The sequence below is a fragment of the Macrosteles quadrilineatus genome, unplaced genomic scaffold (assembly GCF_028750875.1).
Source record: "Macrosteles quadrilineatus isolate MER2022 unplaced genomic scaffold, UCM_ALF_1.0 Scaffold_8__2_contigs__length_117827958, whole genome shotgun sequence".
NCBI lineage: Eukaryota > Metazoa > Arthropoda > Insecta > Hemiptera > Cicadellidae > Macrosteles > Macrosteles quadrilineatus.
Genome location: NW_026542601.1, coordinates 78,421,306 through 78,444,816, shown reverse-complemented (window position 1 = coordinate 78,444,816; position 23,511 = coordinate 78,421,306). Strand labels below are relative to the sequence as shown.

General features: G+C 35.4%; 1 protein-coding gene across 2 annotated transcripts in view; it reads left to right on the top strand.

The window, feature by feature from the left end:
* LOC128999614 (ribosomal protein S6 kinase alpha-5-like) overlaps positions 1-23,511 on the top strand; it is a 165,884-nt gene that overhangs the window by 102,992 nt on the left and 39,381 nt on the right. For both annotated transcript variants that reach the window (XM_054426201.1, XM_054426200.1), the window contains exon 2: positions 12,356-12,424. In XM_054426201.1, coding sequence (XP_054282176.1) covers positions 12,356-12,424 — 69 coding nt within the window. The remainder of the gene's footprint in view (positions 1-12,355; positions 12,425-23,511) is intronic.

Here is a 23,511-nt window from a genome sequence, read left to right as displayed (position 1 = left end):
ATGTTTTACAAGCTGATCTGCTGTATGCCTACTGCAGCCCAATTCACTCAAGTCGTTTATCTTTTCATTTCGACATTCTTTGTAAGTAGGCCGGCAGGAAACGCCTTGCCTACATAGGGAAGGCCATACGTAGGATAGGAACTCATCGACGGGATTTGAAAGGCACATCGATTAAGACCGTGTGAGAAATGTATCGTGTAAACGTGTATATTCACCATAAAAAGACAAAATAAGACATAGGTAGGCAAGTAGTGGGTATATTTATTTATTTATTTTTGTATACGGCAAACACCATTTTACATTTAACATTGCAATTATATACTGTACAGATGGCAAAAAAAAGATGACGTAATAATACATGCGAACATTACAACTATCTGCTATACACTCAATTAACAAAACAAAGTTGAGAAAATAAATATATGATAAATATCACAGCAAGTGACAATAAAGACAAGTTAACAAGCAGGAGCGATAATACAATAAATACTTACGAAGTAGAGACTAACAATAAGCAAACCCAAAATTATGAAACACTACAAAATAAATACATAGTATGGCGGCAAAAACAGCAAATTTACAGAAGAGAACAATGTACAAAAGGTACGGTAAACTCTGAAGAAAATAAAAGAAAACTTAACAATAAAGGTAACAACAAGATAGACCATAAATATTAATAAATATTAAAAAGTAATGCACAGAAGTGAGGGGAGTAGTGAGTAGGGGAGGGTATAGTTTAAGGTACTTTCGTGTTATCCGGAGGCCACTTATTTTACAGCGCGCTGCAGCGGTTAAAATTTTAAAAGTTTTAGTTAGGTTGGGGTATCATAAATATGTTTTTAGGAATTTTCCTCGTTTCGTTATGAATCGAACGGTACCAGATGAGTCAAAACATTATGATAAAGTACCGTTTCGTCCATAGAACAAAATCACGATTTTTTAAAATCCTTACAAACTTAAACCCCTCACTCGTTCGGAACATTCGTTTAAATAAATGCTTGGATTGACAATAAGTGCTGTCTATGGGAGAACAGGTTACTATATATCTATATCAGCGATGCCGAAATACCTGATGGTTCGGAAACCATTTTGGAAAATTGTTTCAAATTTAATAAAAGGTTCCATCTCTTAGGTGAAAATAAATTACTGTATCCATAGCTTAACCGATGTTAATTTTTTTTTTATTTTAAATTCATTTTTGTACGTGATATTTTTGAGCCTATTTTAATTTATAAAGGGGTTCTCCACATCTACAGGGAAAATCTTACTATGCACACGAGCTGAGAATGAGGATTTTCAAGAAACATGCTTGCCTATTATAGGATTACAATAATTACATACAAACAATGAATTCATATTTTAATCCGGTAACCATCACGAATCAGTAAAGATCACTTTGTAGGGTGAGTGCGAGCAGAACGAGTTATTGAGGTCAGTAGGTCACTGAGCGAGTGAGATGGAGAACATTACAACATACTTCCTTATAGGAACACTTCGTGGGTCAATCGCAACTCTTGGAACTTACCTCAAGGTCAAATGGATATTGTAGTTATTGAGGCCTTACTTAACAGCACAGTTAAGTCGTAATCGAGAGCCGTATGTAGTTTAAGTATGCTAGTATTCACGTAATAAACACCAAACACGCTAATTTATGTGATTGCACCTATAAAATAAATTATATTGAAGTGTGTAAAAATGTTTAAATAGAACGATCAATATTTTTAAGTATACGTTGTAAAATCTTTAACGACATAAATAAAATGACTTAATTAAGTGTATCAAATTGATAGTAAGAATTAATGCACGAAAATTAGGTTTTAGCGAATTTCCCATATAGGGAATAAGCTATTACCGTAGTACTCATGGTAAGACCTGGACCCGGGACCAATTTTTTTTTTCGTTTTGAGGTCCCTAGAGGCCAAAAATACCATCCGTTCAAATTCATATATATATATATATTTATATATATATATATATATATATGTGTCCGTTAGCGCGATAACTCGAGCAAAAATGATCCGATTTCGATTAAATTCGGTACAAACGTGTAAACCTACGTTTATTTGAACGAGTTCGCGAACCAGCATGATCGGACCATGGGAACGGGGGTTTATGGGGGCTTTTATGGGGTAAAAATGGGTTTTTCCCATTTTTCACCCAAACAACATAGAATTTTGCAAATTCTTTCTAAACTATTATGTAGAGCTTAAAAAAACAAATAATTTAGTATATTGAAGCGTTATAATGCGCCTAATGGTTACGGAGAAAATTCCAAAAAATTGTAAATTTAAAATTCCCATGTTATTCTTATGGAGAATAAGTAAACTGATGTAGTTTGCTTGTTTATTAACATATTTTGCCCAAATTTGGAAAATGTTTTTATTTCTTACTAACTATTGACATTTTACATAAAAAACACTTTTACCCCCCTGTTGCAGCAAACCTAAGTATGTGTTAAACTGATTCTATTTAAATAGGGAATATTAAATAGAATATTTTTAAGGAGACAATTTAGTGTGAATCCAATCAGGCAATTGGAAATTCGCTTAGTCTGCAGGTTTGCTGCGGCGGGGGTATTTATGTCTTGTATTGTAGCTATGTGGCACAACTGGCTCATATTTTAGGCTGTCTCTTTTAGCTATACATGCTATTTCAAAAGTATACGCTGCAAAAACTGTTAAAATATTTAGATTTTTAAAGTGAGATTTAACTGATTCATCTTTTTTAAGGTGTAACATAGTTCTAATGGCCTTTTAGCGAATTTCCCTATAGGGAAGTAGCTATTACCGTAGGTCTCATGGTAAGACCTAAGCCCGGGACCGATTTACTTTTTCATTTTGATGTCCCCAGAGGCCAAAAACACCATTCGTTCAAATTTTTATATATCTATATATATATATATATATATATATATATATATATATATATATATGTCCATCCGCACGATAACTTGAGTAATTTTTGTCCGATTTTGATAAAATTTGGTTTGAAGGTGTAAGGCGGGATATACTTGAATGAGTTCGCGAACCAGCATGATCGGACTATGGGAACGGGGGTTTATGGGGGGTTTTATGGGGTAAAAATAGGTTTTTCCCATTTTTGCCCCTAAAAACACAAAATTTCACAATTTCTTTTTAAACCATTTTGTAGAGCTTAAAAAAACAAATAATTTAGTATATTGAAGCGTTATTATGCGCCTAATTGTTACGGAGAAAATTCAAAAAAATTGTAATTTTAAAATTCCCATGTTATTCTTATGGAGAATAAGTCGACTGTTGCAGTTTGCTTGTTTATGAACATATTTTGATCGATTTTGAAAATACTTTTATTTCTTACTAAACTATTATCATTTTATAAAAAAATCTTTTTTGTCCTCCCTGTTGCAGCAAACCTAAGGTACTTGTTAAACTAATTCTATTTAAATAGGAAATAAATGTGCTATTTTTATGGAGGCATTTTAGTGTAAATCCAATCAGGTCAATGGAAATTCGCTTAGTCTGCAGGTTTGCTGCGGCGGGGGTATTTATTACTTTAGCATAATGTTTGGCCTGTTTTACACATAACTACCGATATTAAGTGTATATTAAATTAACCTATCGAAATACATCATTCTTCCAAATGTGATCCATATGTCCATATTTTATTGCACTATGTAATAATATTGTTACATCTTATCTTACTAATATTATAAATGTGAAAGTTTGTGTGTTTGTTTGTTTGTTTGTTTGTTTGTTTGTTTGTTTGAAGTTCAATCACGCTTTAACTACTAGACGGATTGGGCTGAAATTTGGCATGATGATAGCTTACATTCCCGATTAACATATAGGCATAGTCTTATCTCAAAAATCCTTTCGGGCTCCGCCCCAGTGGCTCTGTAGTTCCCCATGTTAACCTTATGAGTATCCATATTTAAAGGGAATTAAAGAACTTTGTCAGCTGTTTCAACTAAAAAAGTTTATTCTATGATATGCAAAAGCATTAAAAAGTTAAAAGATTTACCAACAGGGTGCAGCACTATTATTTTTTTGCATTTATGAAAACAGCTAATTTGAATTAAGCATCGACAAAAAACTGTGATACGCAATGAGAACTGTCAAAGTAGGATTGTTTACAGGCATGTTTATGTTTTTAATTTCATAAATGATTTGTGATATTTTGTGGTTTTTCAATAATTAATTTTTCTCTATTGTTTAGGAGAAGTGGTAGAACATTATGGCTATGGTAGATGTGTAATACTATAGTATACCGTAAATTTAAAGAAGCAAATTTTATCAAACTGTGTCCGCCCCCATTGCAAACGCAAAACTTGAGTATAACTGCAATAAGCATTGTATTCTTGATGCCAACCCCGTACGAAGGACGGGTTCTCTGCTAGTTCAACATATATTAGAGGAGGCTATGAATAAATTCGTCCTAATTTGATGTAAAAAGTATGAAAACATTTCCTTAGTCTTTGTTGTGAAGGTTAGTTTTATTTTCGTTTATTTCCTAATGCAGCTGTTCTTGTTTACATTTTTATTTCTTCATGAAATATTATGATTGTATTGATTCGATTCCCTCTCCAATTAGAAATTCACCAAAGTTACGAAAAACGGAAATTAAATATTTTGAAATCAATTGTCTATTCAAATGTGTCCTCTGACTCAACTTTAACGTGAAAAGATCCGAATAATGTTAAAGTGAACACAAGCGCATCGGAATGATGTAAGTGTCGTGTGGTACGATAAGTAGAAGTAGACTGTTTCAGTTGTATAAAGTAGGTTAGTAGGTCACCCTGCCATGTGTATACATTGTGATCCGCACGAGCTAACTACTGTAGTGTAACTATAGTTATGTAGATGTACAGTGTAACTAAAGGAATAGTTACTTTGTGTAGTGTAGCTGCTACAGTATTTGTACATAATTACGTAGTCTGTTTTCACATCCTAGAACTATAGGATGATGCTTGCAACCGTTTTTACATTGCTTCCTCGGCATAACATAGTTATTAGCCATTTGTTGTGGTTTGGGGGGATTTGAAACTGGGACCTCTAGGAATCCCCCCAGTCCAACATGTGTTGCTTACTTCATACTATGTGTATTAATTTGACCATTCCAGTGTATTTCGTTACAATAAGTAGTCGTGCATAACTTAACTGTTTACTTAGTTTTTGAAGATAATGGCAACACTGCACTTTACTTTACGTCCTACACTCATTCGAACGAAACAACCGAAAGAAAATATCGATTCATCGATTGTTTCATTCGATATATCGTTTGGTTAGTAAGGTTAGGTTAACCTTACCTAACTAACCAAATTATGTATCGAATAATCGATGTATCGAATAATCGATGTATCGATCGATATTTTCATTCGAATGAGTGTAGGGCGTAAAGTGCAGCCTAAATATGTGTATACAATCTAACGACTACAAGGACTAAATTACTTTTCTTGTGTCCAATTTACAGAGGCTTACAGAATATTCTCTCAATTCAACACAATTCCATCGAACTTCTTAGAACAACTATGTTCAAGATTTGCCAAGCTGTACATAGATGTGCCGTAGCATTTGCCAATAATAGAACATCCGCTGTATTGACCATCCCATCGACTGTTGTCTCTTGCGTATTGTGATATCGAAACTGAAACCGATAAAGGTAAAACCTTGAAAGATCGCGTTTTACCCGACATTCCGTTCCCACGACACTTCTGCCAACCGCAGCCATGGTAAACCCAACGATATAAACAACTCAGTTAGTTGTTTTTACATCGTTGGGTAAACCTAGCAGCTGCAGGTCTCTGTGGAAATGTGACGAGACCTTGACTATAGATCACAACATATGTCCATGTCACACACATAAGGTTGTGTAGGCATTGCTTTTAATGCTGTTCAATGTAGGCTAATATAAATTAAACCTATAGGTAGGCCTACTACTTTGCACTACTTATTTTGAAGCGCGTTTTCGGGTCTAGTTCTTGACCGGTGACACTGATTTGTGCTCTACTGTTTGGTTATGCAACTAGTGGACGAGTTATTGCGTATGATTAGATCTTTTTATTTGGTTGAAGGGAGTTTTAAATCACTTAAATATCAAGAAACGAATTGTAAACAAAACACGAACTCTACAGTGCACAGGACATAACTGACAATTAAATTGGCTTCAGCTGTTCCTTAAGGATGATAAATATATTAAGGGAGTATGTTTTATCTATGCCTAAATCCAAAATGTTACCAAATAATCTTATAAACGTAACTCAATAAATAGAAGTGGATATCACGGGGTTAGTTGTTCAAAATTACTTCCTTTACTTTAAACAAGGGAAATATAAAACAATTTTAAAGTAGGAAAATTGTGTCTATTGGTATTAACTTCATGGCTTGATTTAGGCTATTTTTGTAATGTTTGTCAATCTTTTAGCTGTAGGTCGTGTTATACCCAGAAAATGTTATTCCACAGAAGAGGACAGTTTTCTATGAATTATAAAACTACTTCCACTAAAATAAATAAGTTAATTAATCATAATAACATTTCTGAGCTCGTTTTCCTCCACGCTGACGCTTGTGACATATCACGCTAGCGTAAAATCTTCATTCATTTAATTAATTTCATTACGTGCGTACGGAGCTTTGCAACTAAAATGATCCCTTTGGCGTCACATATTACCCGTGTTCCCAGAACTGTATTTCCCTGATATCGCAGTGTTTTTCCCTGTACTAATCTTCAATTCAATTAGACTATGAGAAGCCCGATTGCACACTTGGCGTGCTGCCAAGTTGAAGCCGCGTTCCTCGCGAGTTCGTGGAATCGTGTGCCAATGATTCTTGAGTGACTTCCCTGTCTAAATACTCTTCATCGTACACACACATAATGACACATACACATTGTATACTGGAAGGTTAGTGAAGAAATCGTTAGTGTCTTCCACCATCGAATCTTTAATTGTTCAACCTCGGTTCGCCTATTCGAAATAGAAGTATTAAATTCATTAGTCTAAAACAATAGGCAGTTTGCCCATTTTTAAGGCCAGAGGGGAGGTCGTTGTACAGCTTTGGGCCGAAGTACGAAGTACGCAAAGCTTCTCCTTCCAAACTCAAGCCTCACTCTTGGAAAGTGAAGCTGGAGACCTCCATGGCGGGTACTGCGCTGAGAGACCTCCTCCCGGAAAGAGAGCCTTAATCCTCTTCATCTTATGTGATAATATAATACACATTGTATGAATACTGGGAAGTTAGTAAAGAAATTGTATTAGTGATCGTCTCCAACATCGATATAAATAGTCAATCGTTTACCAACACGTGTTGTGTTACTTCGCAATCAATAAATCATCACCATTTTACGCTGCAATACACTTTGTATGGATACTGAAAATTTAGTGACAAATTGTATTACTGTCCATCTCCACCTTCGATAGTTAATAGGTCAAAAGTAAATCGGTTGCTCACAAGAAATATAATAAGGTTTTGCATTGAGAAAGTTTTCTGAGTTTATTTGGTAAAACAAAAGCCACACACCATTGGTAAACAGCAACAACCTATTTCTCTCTAGTACCTGGGGACCGAGCTTTGCTCTGGGAACTTTATCACTATACTCTAAAATAATTGTATATTTGAAAAGATCAGAAATTTTGTTGGCACAGAGATCAATAGTAGAACGTTAGTAATTCTCAGAACACACTACTTTTCAATCATCTTCTATAGCCTATACCAAATGATCTGAGATTAGAGGTGTTTTATAATTTAAGAATTGTTTGGTCAAATAAAAAAATCAAAACATCCGTATTGGTAAATGCGTCAATTTCTTGAACTATCTTTACTACAGACTAGTCGCGAGTTTCTCAGAACACACTACTTTTCAATCATCTTCTATAGCCTATACCAAATGATCTGAGATTAGAGGTGTTTTATAATTTAAGAATTGTTTGGTCAAATAAATGATCAAAACATCCGTATTGGCAAATGCGTCCAGTTCTTGAACTATCTTTACTACAGACTAGTCGCCAGTTGTCTATTCTATTTCGTGTGTGCCAGGACAGCCTTGGTCACTCATGGAAGGACAACGGAGATCCTACAAGGTCGAGATGCGCAACACGGACACGTATCTCGCTAATTATTCAAAAGCCACAATGCGCACTTCGTCTTCTAACTTCCTACTTTCTACTTCCTATCTTCCTCTTCTATCCCTCCTGTTTTCCTCATATTTTCCTTTTTCCTCCTCCGTTCTTACACTGTTCCTTATAGCTTCATCACCTCCTGTTTTCCGTCTATATCTACTATTATGATCCTCTCTTTTTCTTAAGTCCCTCTTCTCTTTTTCTTATTCCCCATATGTTTTACTTGTCCTCCTAACTTTTTAAATACCTTCGTAATTTCCTATTCGTCCTGCAAAGTATCCTTTTCTTCACTTCATATCTTTCTCAGTTCTTTCTTATATATTCCTCCTATAGTATCCCTCTCTATATTCTTATTTTTCTACTCCTTTGCCCTATCTTTCCACATTTTCCTGCCCCTTAATCACAACTCACTCAATCGGTTTAAGAGATTTAATTGATGCGCAATAATTGTTCAAGAAAAAGGGGGTTTACTCGTCGTCTTCGTCCAGCGAAATTATACTAAGTTTGGAAAATGCTGTGCGAAACTTTAATAGTGTTTACAGATTTACTTTCCAAATTCAGATCAGGGTTATGAACTTTATTTATTTTTAATTCAGTAAACAAAGGTGATGTAAAAGGTTTTTGTCATAAAATTTAAACTTATCATATCCATGATGAATTTTTATATCAACACATAACACAGATTTTTGTTATTAACTTTTAACCAAATTGTACACTTAAGAGTGATTATTTTACTGCATTGTCTGTGGTGCCAGGAATAAAAACTCACTCAGCCGGCAACTCGGAAGATTTTAACCCGGAAACTTATAGCAAACGTCATCAGACCTAAATGTGTCTGCTCCCTTTGTTCTACTTCTAGCACGGGCATAGAATATCGAGACACCAAATGTTGCTATGTACCGAGCTTTTTGAATATTCTCTTAAGTGCTCGGTTATTTGTGTAAAATGTTCATGTATTTGGTGCCACCAAATGGGTGTCTTCCTTTATTCAGTGCAAGATATGCGATTATTTACAAGAAGCATTCCTTTATCCCGTTGTCAATAAGTTATCTATTATTTCGTCCATCGTTGGATTTACTGATTGAACAGTTTTCCCAAAGTATGTATACACTCTTTCAAGAATTTTCCCCAAACATTGTAGTCAACAACAAAGAATCTCCCTAAATTTTTCAACCACGGGTTCGTCTATTCGAAATACAAGTATTAAATTCATTTCAAGTACTAATAAGTGTAAAACAATAGGCAGTTCGGCCTACATTGTTGGTTAACGTGTGTTCTATAATGTTCTATACATAGCTCGGGTCTATGTCCGGGGCTATTCCGGGCGTTCTGTACTCCGGTTTGGATTGAGATGCATTCTGGCGAGACCGAGGAATTCTTCGTTCAACCTTCATCTAAAGTCGAACGATTTCATTTCATGGCCTGGCGCACACGGTCGATTTTTCGATCGGCCGATTAAAAAATCTGCCAGAATTAAATCGCCCTTAATTTATGTCCAGGCGCACACGTGGCGATTTTTTAGTCGAGAAATGGATTTTTTAAGTGCGTTTAAGCTATCCTAAAATGGACTTTGTTGAATTAACCTGTGTTTGTGCTCTTCTAATTAGACCAAAGAGAAAAAGAAGACAACTTAAATATTGGGTTCATCCGATAGTAAGTCAGAGACATTTAAATCGACAGTTTTATAAACTATACACTTTACGTGATGACATTAAAAAGTTCTTTTTCACCACACTATCATGTTTTTGGCTGTATTACATACGTTAATTGGTGGCCGAAAGTTAGGTTTTGCTGGCGATGCCAGCTGTCCATAATTTGGGGACCGAGCAGGTTTTTACAGGCCGGGGCCGCAAAATCAGCTGTCCGCTTACTTACTTAAAACATGAATGCATTTTAAATACATAATCAAAATCCATAGCATTTCAATAGAATTGTGTTATTGTCACCGTTGCCTAGCAACTATATATTTTTATTTTTGCTGATTCCTCAAATTATTTCTTCACATAACCTTAAAGTTGTAGTTGTGTTGACTATCAGTGTGCATTATTATTGTGGTGAATAGTGGTAATAGGGTATAGTGTGGTGAAAAATAGCGTTCGTACCACGGACCGAAATGGTTTTGCGGCTCTCGATCGATTTAAGTTCTCGACTTCGTCTCGAACTTAAAAACTATCTCGAGCCGGCAAAACCTCATTTTCGGCCCTAGGTACGAAATATACTATAATTACTAAAGAAAAAGAATGTCTGTTGAAAGTTTCAGTTTTTATTATAACAGCTGGGGCCTTTTTTATCAAAGAAAACAACACAACTCACACTGAAGTTCACTGACTCCTGTGGAGAACAACAAGCGACTGGACGATTTTTTAGTCGACCGTGTGCGCGGACTGATAACAGTCTGTACGTTACAGATTTTTGGGCGACAATCGCCTCGCCTACGAATCTGTGGCAAAACCCAGATTTTAAAATCGGCGCAATTCTCGATCGCCTGTGTGCGCGCTTCGATTCAAATACATGATGCACAGATCGGCCGATGAAATAGTTGCCTCTAAATAATCGCTCGTGTGCGCCTAGCCTAAGTGTAAAATGTCAATTTTCTTATTTCATTGTAATAAACAGATTGGTCGTAAATTCTGTTGTGTTTAGTTTAAACCTATTTCGTCGATGAATGTCGATCAAGGTGTTGGTGTCAGGTTATGGAAAAATCGTGTCTATTCCCTTTAAGCTAGGAACAGAGATACAATTAAGAAATAGCTTGAAGCTGAAAAAAGGAATTTTTTAAAAATATATGAAACTTTGCTTAGCTTTGCTGTCCATCATCGATATGCTATCAATAATAGTCCAAGATAATAGATAGTAAGCAACAAAGCAACACAAGAAATTCCAAGTTCACAATAGCATTTAATTCATGTTTATTAAAATTACAACGTAGCTAAGAAAAAGTGGTTTTGTGAAATGTTGGAAACTGGATCCAGTTGTATTCTTGATATTTTTACTATGAATCACAAAACAATACCAAATTATTATATACACATAAATACAAATACAAAGTTTGAAAGGTATCCCTGAATTGGCTTTGATAAATTATGGTCGTGAACAAAATTAAGTCTTGGCACAAAATAAATACAGAAAGCAATCCCTTTCTCCTTTATGTTCTATACCTAGTCAATAACCAAGATACATCGAATTTCACCAATATTTTATTCGGTAACTCCCTGGTGAAAATTCGTATTTTGCAACCCCTTCTTAATTTGAAACAAACCCCTGAGAAAGTGTAATAGAACATCAGTGAAGCTATGTCAGAATGTCAAGGCACTCTACATTCCCTTCTGTCAACTATCAGTCGGTCACAACTTCCAGAGATACCCATGGACCGTGGCTGGGGCGTCTGCCCCCGTCGTTTATCATTGATAACGCAAAGTGGCGTCCGCCCCCCTGGGACTCCGCCCCCTTGGAGGAGACTTCCGACAGCTGGTTATGATTAGGACAAAGGATTGTTGACACAACTTCTTATCCAGATGCGGTGAAATAGCGGTGAAAGATGGGTTTTGGCATCAAAGCATCTTGTGAACAAAGGAACTGACGAGGAACATAGTTTCAAGATTTCTATGAAGATTTACGAAATATGTTTACGAATATTATAATATGAAATCCGGATGTATCTCATTCTATTTTTGTCAATTCCTTATAACAAATCAAATAAAAACTTTGCAAAATGATGTGTATATAAATAAACCACATACAGTTACTCAATACATCCAATTGGTAATTTACTCTCTGTACGTACTTTTGAGTTCAACTACTTCTCTTAATACCATCTACAAGTAAAAAGTGTTAATTTACTTACAGTATCTACTGAACCTGTTGTTTTGTATAGCTGTCATAGTTGAAGCAATTGTCATTTTTGAAGTAGAAAAAAGGTTAGGCGTTGAATAGTTTTTGGAACAATACAACCTCTTTGCGTAAAACATAGATTTTTGTATTTGAGAGAGTAAGAACACATTTTTATTTCGTAGGCTAAGTTACTTAACTAATAAATTTCGTATAAAGCTTTGGTATCGGTTAACTTCTTTGAAGATAAATATTCCATAAGTAACATTATGCAATTAATTGAATAACCTGACTGCTACAAACCAACTCAAACAAACTTGTAGTTATTGAGCGAACTGTATGTTTTTATTTTAACTAGGCTAGTTAATGTTGCATGCTTCCACTATTTATTGACTACTTCATAAGCATTTTACTTATGTTTATTTTTGTTTCCAGTTAACCTGACATGCAAGGGACGTGTGGATATGTCATGTTTTGACCTGCTCAAAGTCTTGGGCACCGGAGGTGAGTCATATTGTATTTTATGTAGGTGCATCATAGTTGTCATGTAGCCTAAATTAAGTTTTAAAATCGTGCTGGGAATAATTTAAAAATTTCCTTCGCCGCTTAGGTACTTCCAACCCCCTCGTTCTTTTGCTCTTTAACTATTTTGTAATCGTAGATATTTCTTTTTGCTACAATTTTAAATTTGGATGTTAAATTCTAATTTCAGGGTTTTATTTAATCACATAAATTTTAATTTTTTGTAAATGATAACCTATTCTTTGTACCTACTTAAATCAATTTGGTATGTTTTGCAGCCATTAGGTATATTTTTTGAGTAATTCACCTTTAATTATATAGAAAGAAAACTTCACACAACAGTTTTGAAATTAAAATGCCTCTTCTTTTACTGCAAGACGAAATTATACCTACGCAAATGTACCAGTTGTGAATAAATAAGTACATAACACTATTTCTGCTGCAATTCTTTGAATCACACAATTTCATAAATTTGACACAGAATTTTCAAATCCAAAAAGCAATTGACAACAGACTGGAATATCTGAACAGTGGTTTTCCCGATGAGCTTATTTAAAAGCACAGCCAAACCCCCCTCTTAAAACTATCACACTGAGAATCGCGAGTTCTGGCCAAACTTCTGGCACTGTGCCACAAGTCTTTGTGTTATTTGAATCGTGTTAAATGCTAAATTACACTTCAATAACATGGTAAATTATTTCATATACTGCCATTTCATCTTTGCTTATGAAATATACATTCTTAATGGATTTAATGTGTAATATTTGAAATCGCGAAAATGTATTGAAATTGTTAAGTATTTTAGAAATGGACACAATATAAGTTGTGTCTTTTGTGTTTTTAGTTGTTTTATGCTGTTGAAACTAAGAATAACCAAGGAAGTTTAAACATTTTTTTTAGATTTTTAATTTTTTTTTAATTAGTTACTCTATAAAACTAATAAACTGCACTAATTCTGTAATATTTTGTCATATACAATTGGACAAAATTTTACAGAATACTTTTTTGTTAGTTAATTTGAGTTTTTTGTTTATTTATCCACTTTACAACAATGAAAAATTCTTGTTTTAAAACTTTAAATATATTCAGAAGGGTTTCAAACAAATAGACGACTATTTGTATGTAGCCTACTTATTAAGAAGTAGGTAGGCTAAATATTAGGCTACCATTTAAGTATTTTTTATTATATGTTATTACTTATACAACCTTATAAAATGAAACTTAATGTCCTTTTCAATCATTTTCCATCAAATTCAAACTAAAAACATACATATTTTAACCAGTTTTTACCAATTCAAATTAAAAACTAATGCAAGAGGGTTTTTAACCTCAGAGTACCTTTACCTCGCTGACGTAAACAACCTGTACAAAGTAGGTAATCAACCTAACAGTGGCACTGGGGTGAGTGACCCGGACAAAGGGATGGATATGAGGGATGTCTGGGCATCGACATACTGTAACCCGGCGCGATACGTGACTTCTTATCGATATTTGTATCGGATCAAATTAACTATCGAGACTATAGTTCGTTTTTTAATGGCAAGTACATTTCTTTGAGAGAAGTAATTTTGTTGTCACAATTGGCTTAAATTTTGACTGGAAAGTAGTCCATAGTATTCATTTGACATAAGTAGTGGTATTATTTTATCGAGGCTATCAAGCAACAATATCATATAGGGAATCCATACACACTGACTTTTTTTAGTTTTTTTAGGTTTGCATCAAACTGTTTCGGTTTGCTTACTATTGATTTGACTCTTGGTTGTTGGAATTATAATAAGTTATTCTTTTGTCTTTGAGCATTTGTAGAGAAATTAAAGCTGATTTCTCCATGATCATGTACGTAAAATTTGTTCAGTTTTTTAAGATAAACTACCTTGCTGTCGCTTTTAAATAATAGGCCTGTAGGTAATGTATACCAAACATTTACTGAGTATCCTTTTAGCGAATATCTCCCTATAGGGAAGAAGCAATTGTATTTGGCACCGTACTTTTGGTTATGGCCCACATACAAATTGGTATAGCTTATCTACATCGGCTAGATGACATATTCATGTCCCTGTGACGGGCGACATTTTGATCAGATTGTGTACCTGAAATCATTGGAGTTTTCTACCAGACATGAATCACTCAGTGATTAAAAAGTACAGTAACTCAATTAACAATCAATTAATCCATTGATCCACATGCTTATTCATCATGCTTTGAGTTGTTATGAATAATTTTGGTTATACCAGCTCACCAAGCCTAACCACCAGTAGTTTATGGTAATGTTAGCGAGTAGTGGATGGTATATAATGTATAGTGTAGCTGTGTAGCAAGTAGCGGATCGTAGTGTAGCAGTGTAGCAAGTAGCGGATGGTAGTGTAGCAAGTAGCGTATGGTCACAGACAATATAATACTAATGGTATGGTAGTGTTGCAGTGTAGCAAGTAGTGGATCGTAGTGTAGCAAGTAGCGGATCGTAGTGTAGCAAGTAGCGTATGGTAGTGTTGCAGTGTAGCAAGTAGCGGATCGTAGTGTAGCAAGTAGCGGATGGCAGTGTAGCAAGTAGCGTATGGTAGTGTTGCAAGTAGCGGATCGTAGTGTAGCAAGTAGCGGATCGTAGTGTAGCAAGTAGCGGATCGTAGTGTAGCAAGTAGCGGATGGCAGTGTAGCAAGTAGCGGATGGTAGGATTGCAGTGTAGCAAGTAGCGGATCGTAGTATATCAGTGAGGAGTGAGGACGTTCACCCGAGCAATGTGACTGGCGGAGCCTGTATCAATGACGACCCGACATTGTAGACAGCGTGGGCATCATTCATCACCCATCCAGTAGACTTGATACGAAGATTCTGATATAGAACAATGAACATTGTTAGAAGTAAAGACCGCATTCCTTTAATTTGCCAACAGTTAAGGAAGAGACATTTCTCAGTGAAGAAAATTTCTCAGGATATTCAACAATTAGTAATATACAACAGCACGAATGGTTTGTAATAACTTAAATGGTTTGCCTACATATTTATTTTGGTAAAATGTCTACGCTAAGTGTTTTGAGCTTGACCACACTACGTTTCGGTAGCCTAAGGGAACTCCTCTCGTTCTCAAGTGACTTAAATCTAACATTTGCATAACCCAATAAAACCTAGCCTACCTTTTTTAATTTTCCACATACAGTATATCAAAACAGGGTATGTTCAATTTCCTCCCGTAACGTATTTAGTCAAAACAAAGCGCAAGAAAAATGCTGAAGATGTTGTATGGAATTCGCGATCACGTGATGGTAGTCGATCGCTAATCAGTTTAGTTTAGACAATTACTACGGTTGAGTTGGCAGCAATGCGTCGTCTCACCTCGCCGGAAACAGTTGACCAGGAGGGCCAATTCCCCGTCTTCCTGTCAGGAATCAGGATCGGTTTCGCCAGTAACCCACAAGCTGATAGTGTTACCACATTCTCACCCTATGGTCTCCCACGACGTTGCGACCAGCTTGTAGTCTTGTAGCTTGTAGTTTGTAGAGAGCTGGTAGTTTGTAGGGAGCTTGTACACCTTGTAGTTTGTAGGGAGCATGTAGTTTGTTACTCATCTTGGGCTGTAAAAGGGGGTTTGGGTATTTAAATGGGGGTTAGCCATTTAAATATTTTTTAAGGTCGGAATCCGTCAGCTTCTCGCACATCTTTTAAATGAAGGGTCAGTTTAAAGGGTGGACAGGTTTTCCAATTCAGAAAACCTCCTTCATCTCCACCCTGTGTCAGTGAAGTTGTACTTTAAATCATCATCTGTGTTAATGTGTTAGTTAACTCATTCGCACCACGGTATATTTTTATCGTGAACCTGTTGCTTGCAGCACAGGGTTAGGGTGCTGTCGGGTTTATTTTATGGGTAATTGAGGAAATTTCTGAACACACCTGGTTTCTAAATCCAAGATCCGATCACATTCTTAGGTGAGAAAGTGTAAACAAAACAAGATTGGTATACAAATCCAGCCAAAGCTGGGAAATCAAACAAACACTAGGAGAACTAAGTTATGAACACCTTATAACTTATTTTTGTAAATTGACTTATTGTACTGCTGTCAAAATTGTATTCCTTCCTTAATTTTCGATTCTATGTTGGATTTAAGATATAAAAAAAGCTATAGTTTTCGAAATTATTCTTTTACTTCACTCTCTTGATGGCTGAGTTCCTACGTTCACTTTCTTTCTGAAACTGGCCAAAACCACGAAGATATTGAAGTACACATCACATCATGTATCATGCTGTAGCCAATCTTTATTTGGATTCTTACAAAGATAGGTGAGCTATCACAGAATGTTCCACTGTCAACATTCTACCTTTTTATTTTTTCATACTTTCATGCTGCAGTGTGTGTTTTAGCTTGGCTTGTATAGAAAGGTCACAAAATCACAAGAATTTTCCTTATAAAACTGGCTACAACTTTGGGGATGTCAACTGGGTTTAGTCTCTTGTTCTTGACTGCACCCCTATAATCACTGTCTATGTTACATCACAACATTCACCCCTACACCCAGGTGTTACTGGGGGTGTCCTGTCCTGCACGCGAGGTCCTTGAACCCCTATCCTGCGTCCTGCGTCCTTCTATGCTCCACTGCTCTCCCCTGCACGTTATTGCGTTATTGCACGAATAACTTGGAAATAACCACGGCGCCTGACCTGTCTGGCGTGTCGTCTGAAAATTGTTATTCATTCATTTTCACAAGTGTCAAAAAATATATTATTGGTATATTCACGAAACGACCGCCTTGAAATACGTGTATGATACAAAATATATCGTACGGTTTTTATTGTGGTTACACACGGTTCAGTTTTCTGAAAAGAATATGTTTACATATATTTTTGGACTAAATTTTAGTTTAAATCAACCGCAAAAAGAGCAGAAGTAACCACAGAAACATTTCTTCGTTTGGAGTTTATTTTTGCTGATATTTAGGGTATTATTGCGGGAATTTTCTATCACGATTGGTAAAACCATAGACAGGTTCTGACACACACCGCTTGGAGCGCTAACAACATGGCGCTCCCAGCGGTGTGTGCCAAAATTTATGGTAACCATAGTAACACAGCCACCTGTGATAGTAACCACAGCACGGCTGACAGTCTTTTCTTTTTGTCTATGGTAAAACTGAGTGTTTCAGAAACATATAACTGTGAAACTCCTGTTATATAACTTGAATAATGATATCAAAGCCGTGTAAACCGCACATCCGCCATGTTGTGATAAGCGGATCGGTTGGAAGCAACAGTTGAAAATGATTAGAACCCGGAGCACAGATAAGGCTGAACAATCACCAATAGGCACTCACTATAGTAAACAATACTAACGTGAAAATTGTGATACAAAGAAACACAGTGAGAAATCTAAATGATCACACACACTAACACAAGTTATGACGAATTTTCACACAGCTGCAATAGTGTAACGGCACATGCGCTGGCGGCTGACGCGGTGAAGATTAAGACATTAGATAGTGATGTTCTGTCGTGAACCTCCGTGACACACCCGGGGCTACGTGAGGTCAGGGGAGTGACTAGGATGGAATTACAACGGTCACGTCGTAGAAAGTACGCGGGAGTTGGGAAAAGTCAAGAAATAACACTCCGGAGGGAAAAAGTAAATTGCAATTTACACTCACAATATTTTTTTAACAAAGTTTGCATTAATTATTGTTATTATTATCAGAAAATTTGAGACGGTGACCATATGTGAATACAATATGACGATAGAATCATAGACTAATAAATAGTTGGTTATGATAATAGTATGCAGTGAGATAAGATGAAATAAGTGGCTTTGTTTCTGACTGTGACTATGATCAGCTGTTTCTTCAGTCAGGATTATTCATTCAAAGCCTAATTATTTCAGGAGGACAGGTAGGTCCTGTTTTGAACCATTAAAAAGTTACTTACTTTTAGGAACAAATCGGTGATCTTGCAGTTGGGATGTAAACACTGTGGCCATCCCAGTTACTTAGATGTGTTAACAAATATAATTCTGCATTAAAAATGTTAAAAATTGTTCTAAAATTTCCGTTATGATCCTAGAAAGAATGCAATAGTTGCCAAATCGTCAAAATTAGTTCAAACCACTCTTTCGATTGAGAAGAAATTAATACTGTGTATTCAAAATTGTACAGTATGACTGTGAACACCGAGGTGTGAAAATACACGAGGTTTAAAAGACGTTTTTAATTTGTTCACCATGGTATCAGGTTTAAGTCATAATTAAAAGCTTCTTTTATCATAACGATTTCTCTCTTGATAAATTTGAAGTATTTATGAATCGCTTTAAACTATATATCAGTCCTACTATCCATGTCCATTCTTTATCCATATTACCACGTTTTTCATTTAAGGCTTGACTATCTTTCATTTCCAATTTCAATGTGGTAACGAAAGATATAAAATATTTCACCGATTTCTGTTTATCTTTGATTCTTCATTAATATTTTCCCTTTCTGATTGACACGCTGTTGTTGTTAACAACGTCAACACGCTTGTTTCAGAACAGTGATTAATTCATTCACCAGACAGTTACTGGCACTGATAAGATAAGAGACAATCTGTTGCAAGCTCATAGCTGTTGTGGGTGGCCATCTGTGATCTTAGAAAATTAAATTGGTTCTTTGTCTACTAAAAATCATGTTATAAAAATGTCCTATGTCTTGTAAGAAATGTAAACAATCAAACCACTGGATTGTTAAGTAAAATGCGTCCCCTCCTAGATGCTGTGTATTTGGTTATGGATAGATGAGGTGACTGGTTTGATATGTGCATAATTCAATAGCTCTTTGAAAGTTTAAAATCTCCTTGGTCATTTTGGTTTCAACAAATGGTTCTGGTCAAAACATACGATCCAAGTCAGCAAACCTACACATACACAGGTCTTCACTCATTCTACACTCATCTTCAACTCATAACCGGGTTCAAATATGCCTAGACGTATCCCCACCTCCATATTAGTGACATTTATTGTCGGTACAGTAAAGACAATTCCCAACTAATAAAATAAAGTTGTTTAGTTAGGGTTTCAAATAATTTAAATGTATCAATTATAACTCAGATTTTAGGTAGTCTGTGTAGAAAATAGAGACGAGAAATACCTGAAGTGTGGTAAAAGTATTAATATTCCACGAAGGCTATCGTCTCCAGACCAATTGTCCACGATCACGTTTGAGTCAATTAAGATTTCACCGGCGCCGCTGCAAACATTGTGAGAAGCCAACAATCCAACACGTGAATATCGATGTCACGGTGGTGGAAATGTGCAAATTAAATTCAGCAATTTAAATTTCTATCCAGATATTTGATTTTAGAAATAGCGGATGCACAAATTGAAATCGTGTTATGAAGTATTTAAATAGTCATAGATGGAATGTAATTATTTGGTCATTAAAAGCATGTACAAAGATTGTGTCGCTAGTTTTGGACACAACCGGCAACAATGCTCGAGCTCCAACAGTCTTATCACTATGATAACACTGTATAACATCGAGACAACATTACCGATAACCTCTCTACCCGCCGAGCTTCTCTATTTCCCTAACTAGCTCTTTAAATGATTTTATGTTATCTAAATACAGTATATGTTGGGCCTTTAACACAAACGTTAGCATGTGTTTAATGATTTTCAAAAAAACTTAGAATGGTAAATTATTGTTTACGATGTCAGGGGGAGTATTATTAAGTATATTTTTACATAACCTAACTTAATCGAACTTAACTAAAACGGCAGATAAACTGTAATAGGTAGCTTAAATAATGTATTTTAAATAATTAAAGTATCAATCACGGTTAGGTTAACATTACTTTGAATAGTATTGGACCACTTTGGATAAGGTTGAAAAATTATGTGTCTTTGCAAGTGAAGGTTATGTAAGTCTTAACCGCACATAACTAATCCAACCTAACATAACTTAACCACGTCCTAACTTAAATCCTTTTTGGAAGACATACTTTTTTTTATTAATGTATAACTAACTGTGTAAAAATGTATCGGTTATTTTTTACCTACTGTTGCAAATGAAGGTACATAATTTAAACTAACCCAACCTAACCATGCCCAACATAACCTAACCTCACCAAACCTAACTTGCACAGAGGAAAATATTATTAATGACGCCATTTTTCTTGTCAAGACTCCAATGTAAAAATGTACGGGTGTATATTTAAATTCAATTCCCACGTTCGAATTAAAATTAATTCAAACAAAACACGTGCACCATCTGAAGCGTCAACGTGGAAGCATTTTGTAGTCCAAAATTTGATCGTCTGTTTGTGATAACAGGAATTCAGTGGGCGATATGGTGATATGGTGTAGGGTAAATGTTAAATGGTAAACAGGCGACATAATAGAGGTCAAGCTCGGTGTAGACGTGGACGTGGCGATTGTGATGTCTGCCATGTTGAATATGTAGTAGCCGCTGAGTATCCGCTTCCTGCGATGGCTATCACACTATCTGGCTATCTGGCTATATGGCTATACGGCATGGCTATGTCTGTGTTATCAGTCACCGTTATATACTCGTTGATTGAAAACAATTATTGTGATCGATTGTGAAATATGTAATTCCACGAAGCTTCTAAAACTATTTGCGTACACTACCTTACCTACGAAAGCTTTCTAATTACCAACAATCACAACTCATAACTTCAAGAGAGGCTATGTTTTCGTTTATAACCCCTCATTCATTTGCCACTGACAGTGATTTAACGAATCATTGTGCAAAGCATTAATTGCACCACTCATAAACAATTAAATTGGTCTTATCAGCTGATTAGTTGAAGTTCGAAGCATTAAAATTGTACATGTTTTCTCTCAATCCTTGAACCTCATTGGTCCGTTACTCGTGTTGTTAAGTAAGGCAATGCTGTTACGTGAATCTTTTCCGATTAGTAAAAAAAGTAGGTAAAACATTTTGTTACCTTACTTTAATACATGTTTTTCTGTCAGCTGTTCACTGTGCAGCATATTGTGCCTGTGGACGACCGCGCAAGCGTGTGTTCTTGTAGCATCACGTTTGCGCACCTCCAGACAAACCGTTAGCGCACCGCACCAGTTGGTACACGTTTATATAACCTTTGCGAAATTTTAGGAATCTCTTAGCAAATCGACGTTGTATTTTGAAAAATTAGAATTGAAATGTAGCCCGCCAACGAGGACAAAGTGATTTTTCGAGCTTTGAGTCAACAATTTGATTATCAATCTTAAAAAGTACAAACTTGTAGAACAGTCTCTAGGAAGACTTTCAAGGAGACGGTCTTTGTGTAATTTTTATTATCATGCCGCGCCACATACTTTCACAAAAATACAACATTTTAGCCTAGTTTACTTTGACAGTCCATTTTCTATTATGTTTAGGCCCCAATCGGATGATAGCGTTTTTATTTGTATTAAAATTACAATAATTCCAAATTCTAAATTTAAATAGTATTTTAAGTTATTGTTTTCTATTTCATAAAAGTGATATAAACACGAATCCTTGCAGCAAATACTACACAGAAATCTTGAATAAAATCAAAAATAATTTCAATTTAAATATCTGTGATAAAATAGTTTTTTTACCTCAGAAACTTTGTGATACTGAATGTAAGAGTTTTTTAATCATGAATACCAGTGATTCTAGTGAGATAAAACCTCTCTTGGCAACGTTATCATTAGACTGAGTAAGCTGCATTGTTTTGGTTTACAACGAATCCATCAAAGAAAGGAATCTTTACTTGGAGTGATACTATAGCTGTGTTGTGTATGGTTGTAAATTCCGTAATATGTACGGTTTTACCTTGTAATACTCAATTTGGAATATAGGGATTTCATAAATACGTTTTGGGCGAGAATAGTTCCTCAAATTAATAACAATAATAGACTGATAGTTTGGTTAGATTGTAGTTCAACATATTCAGGGCTTACATAACAATATTTACGAAACATATTACAGATACGACAGCTATTTAAACATAGTGGCAATTAATTAAGAAATACATAAGAAAGTAATAAATGCTAAGGAGTATTTCTTTGCTCCTGGAGACGAACTGGCCGCTGGAGACCGGAGACGGAGCAGTTGCAGGGCTATGAACTCCTCTGTAGGTCATCGCATGGTGTCCAAGGACGGGGGGCTTTGACCCTGGGTGTTTTGAGTTGGATGTGGAGATTAAGTCGAGAACAAACAGTCAGCACTTATTATGAACTATTGATTCTTTACACACATTTAACTATCGGAAAATAGTATAGCGCTAAAATAATTTCACTATTTTCTATCTAAATAAAAAAAAACCTCCTTCAGCTGGTCCATATAGAGGAGATGTTTACAAATCTTATAGTCAATTCGGCCAAATTTTCACAAAGACAAGTGTTCGTTCAGAAATACAATGGTACTACATAAACGACTGCACAAAAATCTAACTCAAATAATTTATTTTTGTGATTTTCAGTAGCATACATTGAAATGCATGTTTCGTTATAAAAAACTCCTGTAAATATATTTGCATTACAATGTCGGAGTAATGCTCTTCTGTTTGTCACAAGTTAATATTGATATCAATAGCAATAGTTATAGTTAATTTACAATGGCGAATATAACACCCGCATCCAAAACAGCTGTTGCAAAGAGCGAGACATACTTAGCCACCTGCAAATAAAGTTAATTATAGGTTTTATTTAAACTAAAGACGGTATCAATGAACGATGTTGTAACAGGAAAATTGTTTTCCAATCCAACTAAAACACCATGTTCATAATAACATTACTCACAGAAAAACTCACAGTATCGTTCATAATAACTTTAAACTTAAATTAAAGTTCAGTTTTTTACTAAATCAAAATAACTACTTTAACTTAACCCAACCTGGTGTAGCTTGCATTTAAAGAAGTTTGGAAGTTGCTACAGATTATTAACCTTAATTTAAGTTGGGATTACAAGTTTATTTATACAAGTGAACAGCAAGAGGAGTACAATCGTTCTCTCATTTAATCGAAAATCACCTGACCTTAGTCAGATAAGATATATTAAGTTTCCAAAATACTGATAAGGGCGGATTCCCTCGAAATTAAGTAGTTAATTTGAAAATGTC